General features: G+C 45.3%; 1 protein-coding gene and 1 long non-coding RNA gene across 10 annotated transcripts in view; one reads left to right on the forward strand and one right to left on the reverse strand.

Moving 5' to 3' along the window:
- The window catches only part of AMPH (amphiphysin), a 168,389-nt gene extending 167,070 nt beyond the window's left edge, over positions 1-1,319 (forward strand). For all 6 annotated transcript variants that reach the window (XM_037890027.2, XM_037890026.2, XM_037890028.2 and 3 more), the window contains one exon: positions 179-1,319. In XM_037890027.2, the coding sequence (XP_037745955.1) occupies positions 179-286 (108 nt within the window). In that variant the 3' untranslated portion in view covers positions 287-1,319. The remainder of the gene's footprint in view (positions 1-178) is intronic.
- Positions 1-25,498, reverse strand: part of LOC119565367 — a 61,142-nt gene that overhangs the window by 11,764 nt on the left and 23,880 nt on the right. For all 4 annotated transcript variants that reach the window (XR_006288850.1, XR_005223949.2, XR_005223948.2 and 1 more), the window contains exon 3: positions 1,551-2,005. This is a non-coding gene — a long non-coding RNA (uncharacterized LOC119565367). The remainder of the gene's footprint in view (positions 1-1,550; positions 2,006-25,498) is intronic.

Genomic DNA, 25,498 nt, shown 5'->3' on the forward strand with positions numbered 1-25,498 from the left:
GTGATTGGAAAGGAAAAAATATGTAATTTTCTCTAGCTTGTTGGGGTTAGAAGGTTCTCCCCCACCCCAAACACCCCTAATATTACACAGTATGAATTTTAAAAGGACCTCACCACATCCTCCCACTTTGCACCTGTAAAATGCTGTCTGCCTATAAATTCTCCCTTTTACCTTGCAGGAGGCTGGATGGCTGACAGGCATTAAAGAATCTGATTGGCTGCAGTACAGAGATGCAGTAACCTATAAGGGACTTTTCCCAGAGAACTTCACAAAGCCCTTGGAGTAGTTCTCAGCTCAGGCATAACAGTGTTATAAGAAGCTCAGTTGGTAGGTTTTTAAATCTCTTTGAAACACAGGAACCCACTTTTGTAGTTAAACTGCTAATGGTTTACAGACTGGTGCCAGACAAAGCTTGGTGAGACATATCAAATGAGCATGAATGCAAACAGTTAAGCTAGCCTCGTCTGAAGCAGTATATGAAAAAATGTATTAAGAGAAATGTCCTTCTTTGTTCACACGTATGTGGCAACAGGTTTGTTTGTGCTTTGTCGGAGCTATGGTGATCCTGTATTTGATCCTTTCCCATGAAATCTAAAATTAGCCTCCTCACTACGAGAACCTTAACTTCTCTGCACTAAGTGTATTGTATTGAGTTGCTGCACTACAGAAGATTTTATTAGTAATCCTTTAGTAATGAGGTCAAATTATTAAATTATGTGTTTAAAAAAATGAACTGCTGCAAAGGTTTTCAATGTTATTTTTGAACATATATACACATATATGCTTGTGTGTATATAAGTGCATACAGATACATATGCATTAACACGTTACCCTCCATTGTAGTTCTTTAACTCTGTAGTATCATTGATAGATGCATTGCTCTTACCAGGTCTGGCATTACAGTCAATAGCTTTGTTCCAAAACAAAGCTAGCTGCTCCATTGCCAAAACATTATACAGTATCTGTGTTTGTAATGTGAAATTTTCATTCTGAGATGAACAATTATTACTATCACGTTCAAAGCTGCTAAAACATTGGAAGGCATGGCTCAGTCTCCTCTATTTCTAGCTGCAATAGTTTGAGATTGTGTGGATGGAGTGGTTATAATGCTAATCTATACTTTAATTGGCTGAATTATGAAAACAAAAAATATCTAAGGAGGACAAAAACTAACAATATATTTTCACTATGTGTATTTATGCAGCACACCTTCACAGATCCTTTTAAAATAAGGTATATAATGTATCCTGTATCAAGAAGTCATCTGTAAACTATTATGTTTTTCAGTGTTGTGTCATTCAAAATAAACCTTTGATCCAAAAGAAGCTGTTTTTGAGAGTTTTTTGAAGTTTGGTTAAATTGGAATGAATATAATCCTACCAGTTACTCTCCCTTCCACCACCACCCCAAAAGATACTCAGCACAACAGATACCCACCCATATGTATGAGTTCTAGCACAAACCATCTCATACCTGCTCTTCAAACAGAATGAATTTTTCTTAGCGCTCTAAGCCCCAATTAGTTTCTGACCACAAGAGAAGGAGCTTACCTGGGATTTGGTTAATGCACAACTGCAGTTCACATTTTCTACTCTGCATCCTTTGTCCATTTACTGTACTTTGAATCCAAATCTTGGAAAGAAAAATCTTTCATGAACTGCATTGTTTGTGGGGCTGTGTATCTTTAAGAACATATAGGATGTTCCTTGAGTTCCTTTTCTTGACGCCTGGTTCCACATCCATTAGTGAACTTGCTAGGACTTTTGATCTTGTAGCTCCCACAGGCCTAGAAGTCCTTGTCTTTGAGTGATCCAGAGTAAAAGATCTCATTTGGGAACCAAAACTGTTCCTCCGTTTTGGTCTGGTGCAGTAGACCCCAAATTCTGCTTCCACAAGTTTGAGGTGGTCAATGAGACCCAGTGTTGCTGGTGTATGTCACAGATTTGATGTCCTTATGCCCCGCATTGCTTTAAATGGTGTTTGACATCTACATTTCATTAATTTTCTGTAAAACAGTAAAAACAAAACAAAAAAACCCCTGCATTAAAGGGAGCATCCTCACCTCTTTCCTAGAACCACGGTTGTCCTCATCTCCTGACAGCAAGGAGACTGAGGACTCCAGGCCCTGTTGCTTCAGAACAGTAGAGGAGATAAGAGGCAGGAGGACATAGTGATCAGCTGAATGTCTTAATTTAACCAATGCTGACTGTACTTTGTGCACTTGATGGCTTGGGGGTCCTAAGTGCATCTGAGACTGTCCCATGCCATGGCTACTTCAATGCCATTGGTGCTGGTCTCACTACCATTGGTATCTGGTATGTAGCCTACACAAGAACTTATACAAAGCACATATATATTAAAACGGGAAAGCTCTGATCCAGAGTAAACAGCCATCATGGATACTTTTGCCCCACATAAATACTGTGACTATTTTCTTCATGTTGCAATTTTGCCTCCCTTTTTAAAAGAAAAATGGCAGTTCATAAGTCAACAGGATACCAGAAATAATAAGACCCACTAATAATGACTCTAGTATCTACATATGGATTATGTGCTGCAGGTTACTGCCAAGTGTGGCTGATATGTCATGGGGGAACTCCTCCTGCTGGAGTAGAGCCTTTTCCGATCTAAATCAATGCAGTACATGGGCTGCTGGCAGCCAGAATTACAGGTGCAGAGGAAGGCTTCAGGTGCCTGCCTGAAGCGTGCCAGCCTCTGACAAGTCTAATTTCAGATTAGCCCTGCCAGAGGCAGATGAAGGGGCATCCAACTATCTGTGCACTATTACTGCTTGCGGTCACCCAGGAAGGACTCAGAAGGTCTGGAGTAAAATCTGTCCAATAGCAGGAGTCCATCACCATTTTCTCTCCCTGACAGAGAAAAAGGTAGGGAGAGGTGGAAGGTGGTAACATGTGTGCTGCAGTATTTAAAAGGCCCTTTAGATGCAGACAGGGGTTGCAGTAGAGGGAAGGGAGAAATTAGAATGAGGGGGAATTTTTTTTATTGGGGGGGAGGAAGGGGTTCCAGTAGCTAGCTTTGAAGGTTTAAAGGAGAAAAGTTACTTACCTTATAGTAACTTGAGTTCTTCTAGATGTTTTGTCCCTGTGGGTGCTCTGCTGTGGGATGGTATGTGCCTGTGGGGTCTCAAGTGGATAGTGCAAAGCAGTGTCTGCAAGCCAGTGCCTGCACAGAGTAGCACTTTTTGTCTCCAAGTAAGGACATAAGGGAGGTGCAAACCCACCGCTACTCACTTCCTTCTCAACTGCAAAGCAGACCCTACACAGCTGAGAAGGAGAGCAGGAGGAGCACCCATAGCAACAGACCATCTTTAATGAACTCAAGTTACTGTAAGGTAAATAACCTCTCCTCCTCCATCAGTATATGTTTCTATGGGTGCTCCATCATAGGAAACTCCTCACTGTGTTACTGCTTGGGAGGAGGGTGCTGGGACACCAAAAGCAGCATCATCCCTGGAAGCAGGTAAGATGGCATAGTGCTTGGCAAAAGTATGAAGGGAAGGCCAATTTGCAGCCCTACAAATTTATGTTATTGGTCCTCCTTCAGTAGAGCTGTAGATATGTACTGAGCTCGAGTGAAATGTGTTTTTTCTCTCTCTCTCTCTCTGAGGGGGCTGCATCCCACCAGATTCATAGCAAGTTAAGATGGCAACTCGAAACCCACCTTTGAAGTCTGAGTGGAAATGGGTTGATCCTTCATCCTCTTCTCAAATGATCCAAATAGCCTAGGAGAGGCCCAGAAGGTCTTAGTAGGGCCCTCACCTTCTACCTTGACAGGTCTGACACCTAGCATATGTAGACTGGTCTCTAAGAGGTATGAGGTTTTGGGTAGAACTCTGGCAGGCAAATCTTTTCATTAATGTGGTATCCTAAAGAGAAGTTCAGGAGAAAGAGAGAATGGGGTGCAGTGTTACTTTGTCTTTATAAACGGTGGCATAGAGTGGGTCAAATGGGAGAGCATAGTGCACTTATGGCTGTCTAGCTGAAGCGATGGCTATGGAGAATGAAGTCTTGAGGGAGAGGTGAAGGAGAGATCAGGTAGACATCAGTTTGAAGGGAGGTTTCCTCTGGGCCTAGAGAACCAAACTGAGGGGCCAGATTCTGTATTGGGGGGTGGGGGTGGGGGAGACAAGATTTGTAAGTCCTTGCGGAATCTAGCTGAGTAGGGTGGGCAAAGACTGAGAAGCCTTTGATGGGTGAGAGAAAGGCTGTTATAATGGCCAAAATGTACTCTGAGCCAATTGATTGAACTTGCATCTTTAAAGCCAACAGGCAGTACAGGATTTTGGAGAGCAGAACAGCTGAGGCTTGGGAAGAGCAAAGGGAACACCAGGAGTGGTAGCAGCATTTCCACTTTTGAAGGTAAGTTTTGTGAGTACTTGGTTTCCTGTTAAATAGGAGAACTGACTGGACCATATCTGAACAGGTTAGTTCCATGTTCAATCTAGGAACCATGCTCACAGGTTCAAGGAGTAGTTGTGATAGATCAGGGTCCCTGGGTTTTGCAACATGAGCTCCTTCCTGAGAGGCATTGCCACAGAGAGATGTAGGAGGTTCAAATACCACACTTGTCTTGACCAAGACAGTGCTAGGAGGATGACAGTCTTTCCTGACACTATTTGAGTAAGGTCTTGTGGAGTAGAGGTAGGTAAGCCTACAATAGGATATGAGTCCCACAGTGTTATGAGGACATTTCCCAATGAGTTGTGGCCATATCCTCCCTTGGAGCAGAAAAGACAGCATTTCACATTGTTGGGAGTGGCAAAGAAGTCTGTTTCTGCTAAGCCTCAAGTCTGGCAAATTCTGTGGAAGACAGAACCATTGAGTTTTTATTTGTGACCCTGAAGGAAGTGTCTGCAATTGTATTCTGGAGATCTGGAAGACAGACAGCTGAGATTTCTATCTAATGGGGAAATGTGCCAGTTCCATAGCCTTAGCAACTCGGCACATAAGACTGGGATCTTGCTCTACCCTGTTGGTTAATACATATATACATACACACACTGATGGAGTGGCTCTGTATTATGTGAAGGAAATGTTGGCATGCGTAAAAAATTGCTCAGCTCCAGAATATTGATATGGAGCATGACATCTTGTGCAGACCACTTTTCCTTGGAGGTGAGTTCCCCTCTCTCCCCCGCCATCCCAGAAGAGGAGCATCTGTTGTGAGAATCTTTGAAGATGGGGGATCTGAGAATGGGTTCTCACACAGACCTTTAGTGGCTCCTTCCACCACCGGAGAGAGTCCAGAACTTTGAAGTACTGTGATGCTGGTGGAGAGACTGTCTGTTTGGGGTGTGCACATCTGAGGTGCAGTCTCACGTGAGGCATGACGAACGTGGAGGCTGACATGCGGACGAGTTTTAGACCCGTTCTTGCAGTTGTTTGCAGGCCATGTTGCATTGTTGAGATTAGACTGAACAGAGTGGAGAATATAATCTCTTTGGGGACATTGGTAGTTAGGCAGTCTAAAGTGACTCTGATGAAGTCTATTCTTTGGACTGGGGTCAATGTAGACTTCTTACAAGTAATATAAAGGTCCAGAGACTGAAACAGGCCTACAGCCCTGGAGGTTGCTGACTGGACCTCTAGAGGTGACTGACCCTTGAGAAGCCAATTGTTCAGGCAGGGAATAATGCTATGCCCTACTGTTGAAAAAGGGCAACCAATGCTGAGAGAAGAACCTAGAAGCAGCAGTAAACTGGAAAGGAAAGACTCGGTACTCAATGTTCTGAGTCTAATTTGAAGTGTAAGAAATGTTTGTGGGATTGGTAGATAACTATATGAAAGTAGGCATCCTGGAGATCAAGGGTGGTGAACCAGTCTCCCAGATCTAGGGATGAAATTAGTGAAGGGTGAATCACTTCATGATTGTGAAGTGCTGGGAAAGGATAGAGGTGTTCAATCATCAATCTAAGAAACCTGGTCCCCATCCTCTGCCCCTCATCAGAAGTAGGAAATAGTTGGAGTAGAACTCTCTTCCAACAAATTCTGGGAGAAACTGTCTCCTATTCTTGGGGGTGATTGAGAGATTGGAAGAGGGACAGGGCAGGGGTGTGGGAGGGAGGGAGGGGAGATCATGTGGAAGGGGATAGAGTATTCCACGTCAATCACCTTCAGCCACTCTAGTTTCATCCCTAGATCTGGGAGACTGGTTCATTGCCCTTGACACCTAATTTCATTTAGCCATCCACCCATCCCACAAATATAATTGGTGTGCAGGGAGGAAGTGGGATAGCCGATTTCCAAAAGAGGGTTGGATGGAATTGTTCAGCACGTGATCCCGAGAGGGAGGTTTCTTGAGGCCCTCAACTAAGAAGTCAAAACTGTTTCTTTAAAAGGGAGGAGCAACTGATGTCAGAAAAGGGGAGTATCCCCTTCTGTAGCACATCTTTGGAATTTCAGAGTAGGAGATCTAGGTCTGGGAAAAGGCTGTTGGGGGTTGTACTGGAATGGCCTAGATTGTGGTGATGTTTGAGACCTAAACTGTCTTTGTTTCAAGAACGTAAATTCCCAGCAACCATAACGTAGCTCTTAAGTCCTTCAGAGTGTGGAGGGGGCAGTCTGTGTCAGAGCGAGGGGCCTTCAAAGGGAAAGCCTTCTAGAGAACCCTGCATCTCTCTGAGGAGAGCGGAAGACTGGAGCCTGGATGCTCTCTACACAATCATGGCTGTTTCTGCAGCCTCAAGGACAGCTCAGAGGGAGGTTCTGGATACCATTTGACCCTCTGAAATGAAGGCCTGAAATTGTTCCCTCTGGTTGTGTAGCAGATGTTGACTAAAATGCGTGAACTTGGAACGTGTGTTGAAGTCAAACTACCAAGCCCTGTAGGCAAAATGTATCACGCGAAAAAGGAGAGCTGCCAAGGAGTAGCTTTTCCTACTCAGGAAATCTAAACAGTGAGACTCCTTACCACAAGAAGAAGGTCTGGAATGGGCTTGTCTATTAATTTCATTAGTTACATCCACCACCAGGGAATTGGGAGTGGAATGGGAAAAGAATTCTCCATTTCCTGAGCCTGTGGAGTGATATTTCAAAAGAGCTTCTTCAGAATACTGGCTCTGCAGGACGTGGTGGTAAGGTGCCAAAAGAGAGCCCTGTGCTGAGATCTGAGAGTCTGACTAAGAATCATCCACTGGGCTGAATGGGGCAGCCTCAGACATAGATGAGCAGTGCCAGTGAAGGGCCCTGGTAGAAGATCATAGCACAGGAGACTCCAGTACCTCTGGTATAAATAGGTCTTCCAGGAAAAAAAATCTGGAGGGTTATGATGTTACCTGGAGTTTTTCTGAACCCAAATCTCTTGGTAATCTTACTCTTTGTGAGGCAGTGTCAGGAAATGAATCAATGCAGACACAGCACATCTGTCTAATAAACCAAACATGAGTACTTTTGCTTTAGTCAGTCTCAAGCACAAACACACGAGCAACAGGTTAGAGCACCCCAAATCTATAATTACCCAAAGTCTGGAGTAGTCTTTGAGTGGTCAATGGTAGGTTTCCGGTGACCAGCCTTCTGTCTGCTGCCTAGGGTCTTAAGATGAGTCCACAGAATAGTCCACTCAACCCAGACCTTTTCGCCCTTTTTATGCTTCTAAGCATTACAACAACATATATACATACATTTTTAAAAAAAAACCCAAAACTGTTAAGCAAGCCATTTCAAGCCATTTGTTGTGCAGCTGTATTTCTACATACCAACAAATATATTTAGACTTCCTGTTTTTGAAAGCTGCATGCTTCAGCAATTTTAAAAGAATGCTCAACAGGATGGCAGCAGAGTTTCTTGCATTCAACCCCCTCTACCTGGTTATGCTAAGGCTGCTATAAAGGCCTTATAGCTGCTTTTGGCAATAAGTGTGACTGATATTCCAGTTAGTGGTAGTGGCCTAGGCATAATGCTGAGTTGACAAAATATCCCCTAACAATAGTATCCAGAAGACCAAGTTAGTACCAGGGCCTGGCATTGTGAGATGGTGAGTACACTACCTGTGAGACTTGTAGTGGAGATTCTTTAGCCTCAGAGCCCTGCTGTAAGGGAGGTGATGGTACCGGGGCATATGTAGGCAGCCTCTTGGCTCCCTGGGCTGTCTGTTCTAAGACCTTTCTGCACACTGCTTCTTGTGTGGTACCGGAGGCTCAATACCAGGCGCAGACAGAACCTCAGCTGAACCCCTTGATGGACATGGAGACTCCTTAGAGTTGGATTTATGGGGTCATCTATGCCTCATCTTTCGTGCTCTGTAAAGAGAGAGGCTTCTTCCTCTCAGAAATCCAAGCCTCTGAAGCTTGGGATGTTGAGGATGATATATGGGGCTGTGGGAAGCAGACTCCCCTGGGGCTAGCAAATGCTCCATTAGAAGGAGCGTAAGTGTAGCCCAGTGGTTCTCAACCTATTTACCATTGTGGGCTGCATCCAATACTACTTGTATGGCCCTGAGGATGTCACATGGCTGCAGCTATGTGCTGATTGGGCCGCAGGTTAAGAACCACTGGTCTAGCCTCTGTCTTTCCTTGACCTGCCTTTAAATCCCATACTGACCTTACACTTAGACAGGATGGGGGTGTCCCTAAGGCAGACCTTTGATCTTTATTCATAATCAGGAAACCCCCTGCTACTTGTTCTTCCCTCTCTTGCTGACCTTGCAAACTTTTAAATTAGATTCTGGCTTTGCATGCAGATAGGCTTGCATTGTGAGAGACGCAATGCACAATACACACCTGACCAGAAAAAGACAGGAGCACCCCCTTCCGAAACAGAATTTGTCAAAGGCTTGACACCTCCTGGTGACCTGCTTTTAACTTCAAGGCTTTAATTTCCAGTATAGATACAGGAGTTCTTAACCATTACCCGCACATGCATTTCACAGTGACTAAGCTGATCGGGGCATTACTCGCTGCTAGTAGAGCCCCCACGTGCCTCCCTTTGGTGCACTGTTATGTAGACATCACACCCAGGGGATTCCTATAACCCCCTGTGCCCTCTCTGCCAGTTGGCACTAAGAGGTTCTTGGGTCACCGCAGGATGTCACCAAGAGTTGTTAAGTCTCTGGCCTGACATTCAAAGCCCTCCATATGATTCGCTCTGCCTACTTAAGACATTGCCTCTTTCTGCAACTAAGATGTGTCAGGATAGCCACATTCCACCAGAACACATGCAAGTCTCTTCTTGTTGGCTGATTAATGCTAGAGAGACGTTTCACAGGGGCTGGACCTAGATTATGGGGCTCACTACTGCAAGAGTGAAGGATGACCAGAGGTCTTACTGTGTTTAGAACTGAACACAAAACTCTTTTGACTTCAATTCCCCCCATTAAGCACCCCCAACCTCTCACTTCCACACACCCCACCACAAAAACAATTCTAATCAAACATTAACTTCAACCCACTCAAAAGGAAGTGTTATACCTTTGGAGATGCTTAAATACTACAGTGATGGGCACTATTGTGATAAATAGATGGACAGATACATAATGATTTTTGCTTTTCCCTTTAGGAAGTGCAGGTTGTGAATATGAATCTTGTGTGTCTCTGTAGATGGCAAACACTGATTTTTTCAATACGCAATTTCTTCGTACTCAAGCGTGATTATGCAATCACAGTTTTCTCTGTGGCACTCTCCTGTCTGCAGCTCCATAAATGATACATGAAATTTAACATTTTGTCCAATGTACATACACCCGCCCTAGAGTACGCCAGAAAATACTTTCTTATGAAGCTGTGCACACTGCAATGACTTTCTGCCAGCTGTAGGTTGGTTAAGAATGACATCCTGCTTTATATTTCTGATGAATGCACAGGCTTGGGTTCGGTGAGCTGCTGCATTTCAGGCTCTGCATCACTGGAACACAAACCCCTTGTATCTCAATTTCTCTAATGACTTATTTATGCTGGAGCAATAGCACATGCTGAGTCTAGTAACCTTCCATAACAGCGATAATTTCTAAGTCTGAATAACATGAACCCTTGAAAGACCTAATGGGCCTCCCATTACTGTGCATTGATTATGCACCAGGTGGGCTTGAAAGTATAACTGGCAGGGGAGTAACATATAGTCTAAGATACAAATATACACTGTACTAGGTAGCTGTATCTGGTCTTCAGCCCTTACCTTTACATTAATTTTTGTAAACAAATTAGATGTCCATTTGCTTTCCCTCCTCTCCCCAGAGATCAGCTCTGAGGTGGGGGAGGGTAAACTGTTCAGGACACAGACCTGTGCTAATAGGGTTGCACAGCTTCCAGTTCAGAGACATTGATTGTTTGACTGAAGTGCTAATCTTTAAGTACTGAAATCAAAAGGGACTGTTCCTGTGCTTAAAGATGGGCATGTGCTTAAGTACCTGGCTGGATCAGGGCCCAAATAGGTAGAGGATAATGTCATTACGGTGCCTTTTAGTTAATCAAATGTGGCTGGCGAGGGAGTAGGCCTTGGCTGCTAGTTCTGCTAGCTTCCCACTCCTCTCCTCTTTGCTCCTCCCAGCACAGGTAGGGGGAGTCACAGGAGCAACACCACTCCCCCTCCCTGATTCACCTGCTTCCGCAGTGTTTGAACCAGATTCCTTGGCCCTCACACTGCCACCGCACACAAGTCAGCTATTTACACCACGCACTTTGAGACTGGTTTGGCTTTTTACTGGTTAAGTTCATCAAAAGCTCAAGAACAAAATTATTCGTATTTAAAAAAACACCAGTATCAATGTTGATTTGATTATCCAGCAGTACGTGCTTAGAGCAATCAATCACTGATGACAGGAAGATGTTACTTAATAAGTAAATGTAAGCAGGGGAATAGGCCCACTATTGTGGGGAACTTTCCTGGCTTCTGCACTACCCCGGTGAAGTGGGCTAGTGAAAGGGTCTGAGTCTTTGCTCCCACTTCCTTTACCCAGTGGCCTCCCTGCCCTCGAGGGCTCCCCTTCCACTCTCCTGTCTGGCAGAGTCCTGGTAACCCCAACGAGGCTGGGCCCAGGATTCCTGGGGGGCTCAACCCCCAACCTTGCTGTGGTCACCTAAGATGGGGGCTAGGGTGTCCCCACTCCGGGGTACTCTCTCTGCCCTGGGCACTTATCTGACCATTGCATGCAAGTTAAAGCAAATGCAAGTTATTTAATTAACAATTAATTTTAAAAAGAATAAGGAAAAATGGGAAAGGTTAAAGGAAACACATCAACCCGCTCTGTGGCAGGGAACATCACAAACAGTGTCTCTGGAATGTCAGGGCAGTTCACAGTCTGTTCCTTGTAAGTCCCAGGCCTTCTTCTCAGGCCCTGGCTGTGCTGCAGGGATGCTGTGGGTTGGACACTTGCTCTGGTGGTGGCCACACGCTCTCAGGCTCTAAGTGGTAGGATCCTTCTTCCCAGTGTCGCCCCCTGCCCTGTCGGGGTTATGATCCAAGCCTGGCCTGCAGAGCCTTTTGGCTGAGGTGTCTCCCTGTGCTGGGCCCGCTGCCCGGGGTCCCCCTTGCTCTCCCCAGCTGCTCACCGCACCGAGCTCCAGACTGATCCAGCCCCAGCTCCAGCTCCATCACTCTGTCTCTGCACTGCTGCTCTGCCTCCAGATCCCTGGCTGCTTCTTTGGCCTCTCTGTCTTTGGTTGCTACAGCTCTGCTCCCAGGCTGCTTCTGTGACTCTGCTCCCAGCACTGACCTGCTTCCTGGGCTGCTTTTCTGGCCCCTCTGGCTCTGGTTGCTGCAGCTCTGCTCCCAGGGCAAGTCTGCTCTCTCTGGGCTGTGCCTCTGGCCTTGGGGCTGCAGCTCTGCTCCCAGGACAGGGTCTGCTCTCTCTGGGCTACTTTTCTGGTCCCTCTGGATCTGGCACAACTCTGCTCCCCAGCTTAGCTTGGGCCCCTGTTTTCTCCTTAGCTCGGCCCCACTCTGTCTGATCCAGGCAAATCCAGCTCACACGGAGGACGGGACCTCCCTGGCCTCCTGACTCCCTGATTAGCCTGCCCACCCTGTCATTCATGCTGGAGCATTGGCCTCTCTCCATTGTTCCTGGGGACTGGCAGTCTCAGGGTCCTGATTCCCCATTGACCCTTCCCCATTGACCCTTCCCCCTTTTTAGTATTGGGAGCTAGCAACTAAAACACCCCCACTGAATGTGAGTAAGGGGGCAACTGTCCACTTACATAAAGCCAAATTGTTGCATGGAATAGAAAGACACCCCCACAACAGACCCATGTGATTACAGGAACTAAACACAACTAAAACTACCCCAGAGGATTGCCCAAGCAACAGAAGGCTGGCATTCAATAAGTTTTAAAGTTTTAAACTTTTAAAGTGCTGTGTGGCCTTGTCCTTCCCTCCTCCACCACCACCCCTCCTGGTGCTTCTCTCCTCCACCACCCCTCCTGGGCTACCTTGGTTGTTATCCCCCTATTTGTGTGATGAATGAATAAAGAATGCATGAATGTGAAGCAACAATGACTTTATTGCCTCTGACAGCGGTGATCGAAGGGAGGAGGGGAGGGTGGTTAGCTTACAGGGCAGTAGAGTGAACCAAGGGGCGGTGGGTTTCATCATGGAGAAACAAACAGAACTTTCACATTTGCATTGTGTTATTGGAATGGATCCCGGACGAACCCCCAAAAATGTAACCCTTCTGCCCGTCAGATTGGCAGCAACAAGGGCCGGGTTCAATATCTAGGGGATCCATTCCAATAACACAATGCAAACCGGCTCGAGCCCCCACCCAGTGACCTGGGACAAATATATACCACCCCCGCTGGGCGCCTCTAAGAGGCAATACTTCCCCTCTCGCAAGCACATAGTCTGAGTGTAGCAAAAAGCCTTTTAATAACAGAGAGAAACAATGTGGCATTATGTTGGGGAAACACCACCAACAGGATTCATAACACAACCCATGAGCAAAAAAAACCCCACCTCAAGCAAATTGGGGCATGCCCCTTTCCCTTTGGTTCTTGAGTCCAGCAACCCCAAATCACCCAAAGTCCCAAAAGTCCAATGACCCAAAAGTCTCTGTCCCTGGTCAGGGCAGCCCCAGAGTTCGAAAGTTTATCTGCGGAGCTTTACCTCCCACCCTGGGTGGAGATGGGACGGGGGTAAGAGGCACCTTACATGATCTGAAGCTGACCGCCCCACAGCTCCATAAGCCTCCGCTCCGCTCCACCAGCCGCCCCACAAACTCCTTCGCTCAGCTCCGCTCCGCGGCCCACAAGCAGCTCCCGCCGTCCCATGAACTGCTCCACCAGCCGGTCCACAAACTGCTCCGCATCCCACCAACAGCTCCCGCCGTCCTACGAACTGCTCCCCCAGCCTGTCCACAAGGCACTCCAGCCGTCCCGCAAACTGCTCCACAATATATCTTCAGGCTCCCCCACCACTTAACACAACGCTCAGTGATTTCAGCTCTTAGTCAGTTCAGCTCTTTGGTGAATTCAGCTTGTAGTAGGGGAACCTCAGTGCTGGTGCACTGTTAGCCCAAAGTGAGCTCAGCAGCCTGTAACTAGACTTCTAATGAAATCAAAATTAGCTCTGATATTCCACAGTGGAGAGAGGAGGAAGTGCAATTAGCATGTAAGGCCCTCACCAAGGGGCCCATGCCACCAAGTACTAATACTTGTCCCCAGCCTCTCTCAATTCACACAGTTTTGGAACCCATGACCCTTGCCTAGCGAGTGCTACTTAGTTGATGGTGAGTCCGTCCATCATAACAAAAGGCCAAGTACAGTTCCAAGCACAGTTCCCATAATCAGGGTAATAACAATTTATTCTTCCTGCCCCATAACAGAGACACTGGGGATCCCACAGCAGCCAAAGTGACCATTTGGGTAGCTATGGCCTCAGTCTAGGCGGGGTGGGTGTGCCTATGCAAATGAGATCGGCCCCTGAAATTTTTTTCCACAACTTGCCACACCTCACCACCAGATGTCAGGGTGGAGCTCATCCTGACACTGCTTACACATGAAAGTGCCTTTATGCATGCGAAAGTTTTGCAACCACTGGGAATCGTCCCAGACCTGCAACACTATGTGGTCCCACCAGTCTGTGCTTGTTTCCCGAGCCCAGAATTGGCGTTCCACCCTATGAACCTGCCCCATTAGCACCATGATGCCCACATTGCCAGGGCCCCTGCTTTGAGAGAAGTCTGTGTCCATGTCCTCATCACTCACATTACCGCGCTGATGTCGCCTACTCGCCCGGTATCGCTTTGCCAGGTTCTGGTGCTGCATATACTGCTGGATAATGCGTGTGGTGTTTAATGTGCTCCTAATTGCCAAAGTGATCTGAGCGGGCTCCATGCTTGCCATGGTATGGCGTCTGCACAGAACAAAGGCGCGGAACGATTGTCTGCCGTTACCCTGACGGAGGGAGGGGCGACTGACGACATGGCTTACAGGGTTGGCTTACAGGGAATTAAAATCAACAAAGGGGGTGGCTTTGCGAGAAACTGAATGGCCCCCTCAAGGATAGAACTCAAAACCTCAAGGATAGAACTCAAAACTGTGTTTAGCAGGCCATTGATTTCACAGCGGGAGGGAGGAGAAAATGAATACAAAACAAATCTGGTCTATTTTTTGTTTTGAGCCACTTCATCTATCTTTATACATCTTGCTGGCTGCAGACTGTGCAGAAGAAGGTGCAATATGATGACTAGCCATCATCTTCTGCTGGCTGGAGGTTAAAAGACAGCGCACTGCCGGTAGGCCTGAATCGCCACGAGATGAAACTTAAAAGGGAAATGACCTGGCTGAGTCACTCCCATGTTTGCCCAGGCGCCCGATTAAAAGAGCACCCAGGACTATGTCAATGACGGCTACCAGTCATACTGCACTGTCTGCTGCCAAAAGGCAATTAACTGCTGCTGTGTAGCAATGCAGTACCACGTCTGCCAGCACCCAGGAGACATACGGTGACAGTGAGCTGAGCGGGCTCCATGCTTGCTGTGGTATGGAGTCTGCACAGGTAACTCAAGAAAAAAGGCGCAAAACGATTGTCTGCCCTTGCTTTCACGGAGGGAGGGAGGGAACGGGGGCCTGACGATATGTACCCAGAACCACCCACGACAATGTTTTAGTCCCATCAGGCACTGGGATTTCTACCCAGAATTCAAATGGGCGGCAGAGACTGCGGGAACTGTGGGATAGCCACCCACAGTGCAATGCTCCGGAAGTCGACGGTTGCCTCGGTACTGTGGACACACTCCGCCGACTACATGCACTTCGAGCACTTGTGTGGGGACACGCACAATCAACTGTATAAAACTGCTTTCTACAAAAACGACTTCTATAAATTCGACCTAATTTCGTAGTGTAGACATACCCATAAACTAACCTTGAGTATGTCAGTGCAAGCTTCAGCTCCATGTTCATTTGTGTGTATCATACCTACAGGAGTAGATAGAATGCCAGTACTCTGCAGAGGTAAGTCACCCTGTAAAAGAGGAGGTTAACAGGTTTTCAAGACGCATATGTATTTTATAACAAACTACCACCACCACCATTAGAGATCAGGAAGGAGATGCTGGCATACATCCTGTAAGCAAGGTGTTTTACAGATTAATAGAACAGTGGATCAAATTCTACTCAAAATTACATCATTGTCTTGAACTCAATGGGGATAAACATGTGCTGTAATGAAGGGCAGAATCTGCCCTAGAAAATAATGTCAGCTACAGGAATATCACTGTTGGATGTATAGTACAATCACCAGCTCATTAGAATTATGCCAAATTCTGACACCAGTTACATACAGGCAATGCCAGAGCCAGCCGTGGTCTTACACCTTTGTAAGTACAATCAGCATTTGGCCTATAGCGGTCTGTGCATATTTCACAATAGGCTCTCCTCTATCCTGGGTACAGCACTTTCCCAACACTGGAATTACAAACTTCATTCTTCATGTACTTTCCTGGCATGAATGTGCACTAAAAAAAAAAAAATCACTTCATCTATGTCTTTTAAAAAATCACTAAAGAAAGAGTGATTGAGATAATGTAACATTACAGAAAATTGTCAGCTACAGTTAGAGAAACCACCTCTCTTCATATTTCATTACTAGCCTATTCAAACTGATTCCCAAGAGTTTTACTCCTTTATCACCACGAGAGGGTAGCAGAAGCTTGAATTTGTTGCATGTACAGTAACTGGCTATTTAGACCTGCAGACAAATAAAAGTATATTACTCAATGCACATGGAGTATCACACATTATAGCAAATCACCTTGGGAAACACATGCATATTAAAACATACACCAGAAATCAAACCATACTCTCTCCCCTTTGCAATTCTGCAATGAATAACTAGCAGCATATAGCTGATTTGGTCTGAGGGGCACTGTCAGGGAAAAAACAGTCTGATATTTATTTGAAACAGGTAAAAACTAACTCAAATCATCATTTCACAATAATGAAAGCAATGTTTAAATCTACTGCCCAATTCACTCTGCTGCTCAGAGAGCGTGTCACTACTTTGGCGATGCAAAGCAGCCATAAACCCAATTTATGCTCCCAGTTTTCTTAGAATTTACTTTTTCTGTTTGTTTCCACTTGGACAAGGAACACAAATTACTTAGTTTCACTTCTTGGTTTACGTGCCCTGGCCCCAAGCTGCAATGTTTGAGTTGCAAGCAGTGCAAAAGAATGCTTTTAATCACAAACAAAATTGTTCTCATTTTATTCACATTAGAGTATGTAAAAATCTCCCTCCTCCCCACTTTTTACCCAGCAGCTGACCCCCAAATATTGGCTCACATCTGTCCGATAGTGACCCTTTTAGTTCCACAAAACATATAACACAAACTGACTCTCCCATATAAAGCACTCTTCATAAGTCAGTATTCAGCAACATAGTTTACACACAGCCTTAGTTGTCTAGCATCATATGTCGGGGAAGGGAAAAAAGGAAAAGGAAGGAGAGAATTAGGAAAGGGTAGTAACAACCCAAATAAGCAAGTTCTCTCTCTCTCTCCTCTATAATCCTGGCTCTTTTATCACGGCAAGGGAAATGCAGAATAGTGTCTGATTTCAAGTTAGCTCCAGCCTGTGCCATTTTGTGTATAACCCACCTTTTTGCCTCCCAGAGTTCAATAGAATGGCACTGCCAGGGAGCTGAGGGGAGGGCTGCTAGGGAGATGGGACTCCAATCAAATGGCCCTGCCTCTCCTATAATGAACCTTGGGAAGCCCCTCTCAGCCTGGGGACAGGTGGGCCCCCATAGCTGTTTCCATATAGTTTCCCCCTCCCCGCCAAATGGATAATGTGCAAGAAATTCAGTGAGGGCATCTTTAGAGGGACATCCTCTCCTTGAGCTCCTGTGCATGGATTTCCCAGAGGAGGGGATGCTCTGGGCCAATAGTAGGCACAGCATCTTCAGACGGCAAAGTGTGTTTCAATTGGGTGGTGTACCTTTACTAAATTGATATATACACTACATCCAGGACTCACTTCATCCTAGATTTAGGCTTGGAATAATTCAATTTTTATTTGTTTGTAATTGTGACAGCTAATAGCAATGTTTATTTTTCAGCAATTTTATCAATTTAATTTTTACAGCTGCAGGAAATTATGCGGGAGTCAGACAATTATTTAGTGACAGTAGATGTTCAGATTCAAAATGTTAAAGCTTTATAACTGTTAAGGTACATCTTGTCGACATCGCATGTCAAAATATAAAAGTAAATATCCTTAAATCAAACTAAGAAGTTCTCAAGAAGCACTTCTCTTACTTTAACTATCTGTAAATTGATTACCATTAATGGAAATACTGTTTGTGGGGTGTGTGTGTGTGTGTGTATATATATATATATATATACACACATATATATATATACACACATACACATACACATACACTGAAATCAACATTTACCTCCATTTTCCAGTTAAAATCGAATCCTTCCAAGCCTATCTATAATGTAATGCAGCTGTCTCAGGGGTGAAATTTAATGAGCCTACACAAGACCTTGGAGAGGAAGTGAGGATTACACCATATCCAACTGAAACTCCAGGGGGAAGTTTAGCTGAGCGGAATGGAAGTACTCAAATTGGAATTTGACAAAGACACTAGGGCCCACATCTTCCAGATATACGGGTGTCTAACACCAATTGAAATCAACTGGAGTTAGGCACATAAATACTTTGAACATTGGGCATAGGCTCCTACTCTTATAAAAGGTTCCATGGGATCTTTAATGATGGGAATTTAACATGACCTTTGTCTTACATTTCATTTGAAAAAAAAAAAAAAAAGGGAAGGAGGAAGCATGTGAGCAGGCAGTGATGTTCCCAAGAAGGGATGAGTTTGTGTTTTATTTCCAGTGACAGCACCTCCTGCCTATTGCGATGGAGGGATCTGGTGTGGAGTTTCTGAGAGAAAGACATGGTTTGGCCCTTCCAGTTTTACTGACTAAGAATTCTTTTAACATTACCTATTTAAAGTTCGTATGCTTCAACTAATCAAGATGTTTGACTGTGTAGTTCTCTATTACAGGGTGAAGAGAATGCAATGAGGAGTTTGTTTTTGGTTAGTGGCTCACACACTGGGCTGACACGTGTCCCCTCTCACACTCTTAAATAAAATCGGAAACTCTTTGATACAGAGAGAACGACAGCACCTCATCTCTTCTGCTCAGGACTGGGCAGCCTGCTCCCACCTTTTTCTTTCAGCATTTGAGTATTTGTCACTCAAGAGTGAGCAGCATTGACTTCTTGTGCTTTTATTTCTCCTCAGGAGCCAGAACAATTTCAGGAGACATGGTGGGGTTTCTGGAAATTCTCTTCGCTTGCCTCTTGCCATGTAAGTTCGTTGAACTCAGTTATGTTTATCATTTATTGTTAGTTAAATATGTAGCATTGTGAACTTGGATCCCCAGAGCTACAACAGTTTTATTCCAGGGCAACCCTAGTGAAACCAATGAATTAAGACTGGAGTCTCAGCACCCCTGAGTGTGTATGGAGCTTTACAGATAATCCACACACCAGGGCCGCAGTTCTCCGCTGCCCTGCACCTTGTGCAGTCATTGGCATCTGTGACTGGGAGAGAAAAGATTCCGAGATCAGAATTGTCCTCTCACTCACACCTGTGGCAGAAATTTACACACATTACCCTCACTATGCACACTTGTAAATGAACATACAAGGTGAAAGGCAGCAGAGAAGCCCACTGGGATAGATATTACTACTCCATCTAGGTGGATTATTTCTAGCTGCTGTCTTCTCATTGCTCCTTACCCTCCTTTTGCCTTCCAGTTGTGCTATCGGCTATACACCTGGAGCAGGTACCAATCTCCATCACAAAGCAGCCATATGTGGGCACCACTGCTGAATTCACCTGCAAAGTGTCTGGCGTGTTGGAATCTACTAATATCCACTGGTACCGAGCCCCAGCTGGAGGGGCACTGCAGAGGCTGCTCTACCTTTCTTACTCAGACTCTAACCCAAGATGGGAGCCTGGCTTCTCCAATGAGAAGCTCACTGCCTATTTTCAAAGCCGCAAAATCTGCAGACTGATGGTGTATAAGCTGGAAAAGGCAGACAGCGGCCACTATTACTGTGCCGCATGGGATTATACACAGTGCCACAAACCTCCTGCAGCCCTGCACAAAACAACAAAACCACACACACACACCCCACATCCTGGGGGAGCTGGGCTCAGCTCTCACGTTACTGCTGCAGCAGAGCTCACCAAGCCCCACCCTCAGCCCACTCTCTAGGGCAGACAGCCTCTCCCACATACACTGCCTAGCCAATGACTCCTGCCCCAGCTCCACCCACCCACACTGATGCCCATTCATCCCAGGAAGTGGGAGGAGGGGCCTACCTAGCGAGTGGCACTGGGCCAACTTCCCCAGTGTCTGTCTAGCAATACCGGCTCCATCTCTAAAGGCAGACCAAGCAATTGTTAAATAATCACATCACAAGAGAGGTGACTTGAGAATGATAAAGGTTTTGGGGGAGAGAGTAAGACACAACAGGGTGGGGAGGATAAAAGACTGCAGAGGATTTGGGGTAAGTGAATGGGGAAGACAAGGGGGAAGAGAATTTCTAGTTTGCTCACATCAGCAAGTCACTTAATTCATCACCACTGAGAGTTTTTAGCAATGATCAGAGCACTAGCATACACGGGGTGCAGGTGCATTGCTATCTCACTGTTTAACCATATTCAAACCAGGTCTAAATCATGTAGTGTAAAAACACCTCATCCACTGTGCTCTCTCTCTCCTACCGCTGTCACCATCCCTGGATCTGCAACGTTGCTGGCCAAGCGAACAATGGTAGACAAAGGTACGGAGATGTACTGATTGAACCCCCTCAGTGTGATGCTCTTATCTCCCGCTAGCCATGGTTGGGCAACAGAAAGAGACTGAATAGCCTGCTACAGCCTTGGCTAACATTGCTGGCTCTTTGAGCTCATGCTTTCAGTCCCTGATTCTGACAACCCACTCAGGGACATGGCATTACACTAACACAGACAAGCCTTTAGAACCAGTTTTGCCCCAGTTTCACACTCAGCAATGGTGGGTGCACTAGTACAGTGGTTCTCAACCAGTAGTCCAGGGACCCCTGGGGGGCCGCAAGTTGGTTTCAGGGGGTCGGCCAAGCAGGGCCAGTGTTAGACTCGCTGGGTCCCAGGACAGAAAGCTGAAGTCCCACCGCCTGGGGGTGAAGCCTGGGGCTCTGACCCCTTCCACCTGGACTGAAGCCAAAGCCTGAGAAACTTAGCTTCCTGGGGGCCTCTGAGGCATAAAGCCCCAGGCAATTGCACTGCTGGCTACCCCCTAATGCCAATTCTGGCTTTTATATGCAGAAACCTAATTGTTATGGCACAAGAGGGCCGTGGAGTTTTTATAGCATGGGGGGGGGCACCTCAGGGGGGAAAAAAAAAAAAAGGTTGAGGATCTCTGCACTAGTACACACAGGAATTCTCTGGCCATGGCAGCAGCGGTCGAGGGTAGACAACGAAACGTAACAGAACTAACTTTACTGCGTGTTATACACACCCAGAGAAGCCCTCAATGGATTAATGCAAGAGAAGCAGTACAATTCCTGACCACTTTCAAGCTCTTCAAACCAAACAAGGGAAGGGCATTGACATTTCCAGGAAGTCGTGGGGAGCTTCCTTGCCACTTATCAAATTCCTAGTGAGCAGGTTGGCTGCACATCCACTTTATGTTACATTGGTAATTCAGTGATCTTTCTATATTGTAGCTATTTTTGATCTAATCTATTTAGGTAGCTGTTTGTCTGAGTAAGGCATTCCTAAAATGTCCATCACCATGGTATCTGAGCACTGAACAGAGTAATGCGGACTCTGACAGCACTGAGGCCATCAGAGTAGGGCCTGCTTTCTTTGCTTCTTTCTTTGCGTATGTATCTGTTGAACACCCAAGTGCTTGCAGTTCTTTCTTTCAATTGCAACAGGACATTTTTTATCTAGTTACATTTTTAAAATGCAAATATAGTAATATTATTTCTATTGAGGTAGCACCCAAACTGACGGAGACCTCTTCGTGCTCGGAACTGTATAATCATGTGATGAAAATATTCCCTGCGCTAAGAGTTTTACAAATGATGTATTCAGGTTTATTTGATTCCATATGAAGGATGGAAGGAGAGGGATATAACTTTCTTATTAGATGGTAAATTGTTTGGGGCAGGAGCCATGCCTTTTTGCACATCTGAACACCACCTAGGACAGTGGGACCCTAATCCTGATTAGGGCCTTTGATGTTTCCAATATAATAGTAAAATTGATATTTTCATGATTTGGGGCCTACAGGCCCCAGCTGAAAGAGAGGGATCCCACTATGCTAGATGCTCTAGACCACAGCGAGAGCCTCAAAGAGGTTATAGTCTAAATAGACAAGACATAAAAGGAAATGATAATCTTCTGTCCTCCATCTGTAAAATGAGACCTATGGGTCAGATTTCCAAGAAGAGCTGAGCACTTTTCCCTCCAGCAGAAGTCGACAGAAGCAGTGGATACTCTGCACCTCTGAAAATCAGGCTCTTAGTAACTTGCCTATGGTCATGCATTGAGTTTTTTGCATTGCTGTGAATTGAGTTCAGACCTCCTGAGTCCTGGTTTAGTGCCTTAACCACAGAGCATTAATGGTGGGAGCGTGCACTACAATTCACTACGTGGATGTCTTTTTCCATGGGAGGAGAATGCACTAAGGCCAAAATTCTCAGAGGTATTTAATCTCCTAACTTCCACTGAAATCATCCTTTTCACTGAATTAGGATCTGGACCTAAGAACCTAAAATGGTTAGTGGCTCTCTCTCACGCACTCACTCACTCACTCTCCCTCCTTCTCCTCACCCCCAACCCAACAGGAAACTAGCCAATACAGTAAAAACAGAAGCAACAACTTCATTTCTTGCTTTCTTCAGTCAGGACTGGGTAACAGTATTTTTCTTTTGATAAAATTGAGCACCATTAACTTCAATAACATTCCTTCCTGAAAAACTGCTGCAAGCTACGGAGAGATGGTGGGATGTCTGGAAGCCCTCTTTGCTTGCTTCTTCCCTGGTAAGTTTACTGGACACATTAGCTGTAGTTAATTGTTTTATTCTCTCTTATTTATTGTTAACTACATATATATATATATATTTATATATATATATATATACACACACACACACACACACACACACATACAGCAACATGTGCCTGAATCTCCAGTGCAATAACACAGTTTTAATGCTGGGGCAATCCCAATCAAACCGGTAGCATTGCACTGAAATAAAACTGGTGTATGGAAATGGGGAAATCGGGACTCGTAATCCTGGATGGTTTCTCACAGATAAAGGGTCTGATTCTTCACTGCCTGTACCTTGTGTAATTGTTCACACCATCTTTCCCCAGGTGTAAACAGAAATTGTTAACTCACTAGAGAGAGGCTTTACCCATTTTGCCCTCACATTTACATAAATGGCTGCACAAACTGCAAAGCAATGGATAATCAAACCCATGTACATTCCTCAAGAACTTACAGGTGGCAAGGCCATGTACATATTACTGTTCTTGGAAGAGGGAAATGTCTAGGTGCTGTCTCCTCATGGCTGCTTTCTCTCTTTTTGCCTTCCAGCTGTTCTGTGGGCCATTCACCTGGAGCAGGAGCAGATCTCAGTCACAAAGCAGCCACTTCAAGGCAGCTCTGCCAAATTCACTTGCAAGGTGTTTGGTGGATCAGACTCTACCTACATCCACTGGTACCGAGCCGCAGCTGGAGAGGCCCCACAGAGGCTGCTGTACCTCACTCTCTCTGGGTCGGAGTTACAGCGAGAGGCAGCCTTCCCCAAGGAGAAATTCTTAGCCTATGGGAGACAAAGCACCTGCATCTTGTTCGTGCATAAGCTGGAAGAGACAGACAGCGGCCGCTATTACTGTGCCACGTGGGATTTTACACAGTGCCACAAGCTTCCTGCAACCCTGCACAAAAAACCACCACAGCTCTGTGTGTGGGGCTCAACTCTCTTATTACTACTGCCACAGAACAGGATGAGCCCTGCCCCCATCCAGGCACACCAGCCTACAGAACAGGCATAACCTCAGTCCCACAAACCACGGCCAGTGTGAACTCCCGTGTGGCCAGCCCCAGTTGTGTAGGGATTTGCCTCAGCCAGTGAAGAGGGAGTTTACCTAGTGGGTGGCACAAAGCTGACTGCCTACCAGTGCTGACTCCATCTCTAAAGGCAGAAGAGGTGATTGAACAGTCACTACCCATTTGACTTCACAAAGCAATGGTGACCAGAGACACTGGGGAGTGAGAGAATGAGGGAGAATGGGATGGGGACAATAAATATCTGGAGGCGGGAGCAAAGTGAATAGGGAAGGTGAGGGGAAGACATTTTCTAATTTGGAACAAAACAGCAGTTTGCATCTCCATTGGGAATTTTCAGCACATATCCATGGCTGGAGATGTAGTGTACACAGAATACCGGAGTTTTCTACTCAGTTTCAATGGCCATACATAAAGTAACTAACTAGGTTCCTCTCATCGTACCTCTGTGCCATGCTCGAGGAGTTAAGACAAGAGCAGCAGCTAAATTCTTTGTAGCTTACAAGTTCTTCATTCTAAATATGAGAACGGCACAGGAAATCTTGTGGAGTTTCCTTCCCATGGAAAAGGGCCCGATGCTCACATCCATCTGCACTGCACTCAGTGCAAGACTGAGCTTGGTGACAAAGGTGGCTGGGTGCCATCTCTGTGCCTCCATACTGCTGGGGTCAGCTAGTGACTTGTTTTGCTCCCACTACACCTTAGTGCATTTAGTTGTGCCCTGCTAGGAGTGGCCTTGAGGAGCCATTCTGGGAGTACAGAAGTACAGTACCTCCCTCTAGCCATGTATTTGATTTCTACTCTTTGTAATGGACCTTATCCTAGGTTCCTGGAATTCCAGCCTGTCCTGAGAATGGATAGGCTTTGGCTCAGACTTATGTCCTCTGGTACCTCATTTCACCATCAAACAGCTTTGACAGAATCTTTAATTATCACTACAAATAAGCAAATTAAATTGGATATTAAATTGATTCATGTATGGGGCCCCTGTTAATATCAATGGATTGTAAATGGTACTAAATCACCACTAGTTTAGAGAGACATACATGTGAATGTCACTTACAGACACTGTTCTGAATGTCCAATATAGATTAATATCCATTCAAGTTCTTGGCATGTATGTTAAGGAAACCATTTGATCCACAACAAATCACGAACCTGGGACATTTACAGAAGTGTGGTACTTACATATTTATTTCCAAAGAATTCATCACTATGTGGTTAAAGTTCATAAAATCATAAAGATTAGAAATGGAGTCCAGCATCCAGTCCATCTTTCTGCCAATACAGGATTGTTCATTAAAAATAGACTAGACAAAAAACACTAGAAAATAATTTGTAAAGATCTCCAAAATGGGACTTCCATCATGTTCTTTGGGAGATGATTCCAAAGCCTGACTGAGAAGTCAGGAAGTTTTCTTGATTTTCTAAGTTTTGCATATTTTCTCTGTCCTCACTGATGGCTGCAGTTCAACCCAGTTTTGGATCATATGCAAATGTTTTAAATGTATTGTTCACTCCATCCTCCACATCAGTAAGGAAGACCGATTAAAGCACTCTGAGATCTTCAAAATGGAAGGGGATCTATTCTGCAAGATCCTAAGCAATTTCTAAAGATAGTGGGTGAATTCATCTTCTATAGAAATTAATGAGAGTTGGGAGACCTTAGCACTTCCAGGGTTACCTAGTGCTTTACAGGATAAGCTCTGTATGAACGAAGTGTTCAGTTTTTTATTTTTAGTAGATTTATGTACACAATACAGTAACTAAGAAAGACTTAAGATTTCATACTTCAGTTGGGTATTTTTTCTTTCTACTCTCTTGATCATTACAGTGGCAATAATACATATTTAAAAAATTATGATCCAGTTCTCAATGCAAAGTTCTCCTAATACGTTCCTCAGAAAAACAGAATTTTCAAAGGGCTGTAGCAAGATTTGGAACACGGACCTGGATG

Source organism: Chelonia mydas, chromosome 2 (assembly GCF_015237465.2).
Source record: "Chelonia mydas isolate rCheMyd1 chromosome 2, rCheMyd1.pri.v2, whole genome shotgun sequence".
Lineage (NCBI taxonomy): Eukaryota > Metazoa > Chordata > Testudines > Cheloniidae > Chelonia > Chelonia mydas.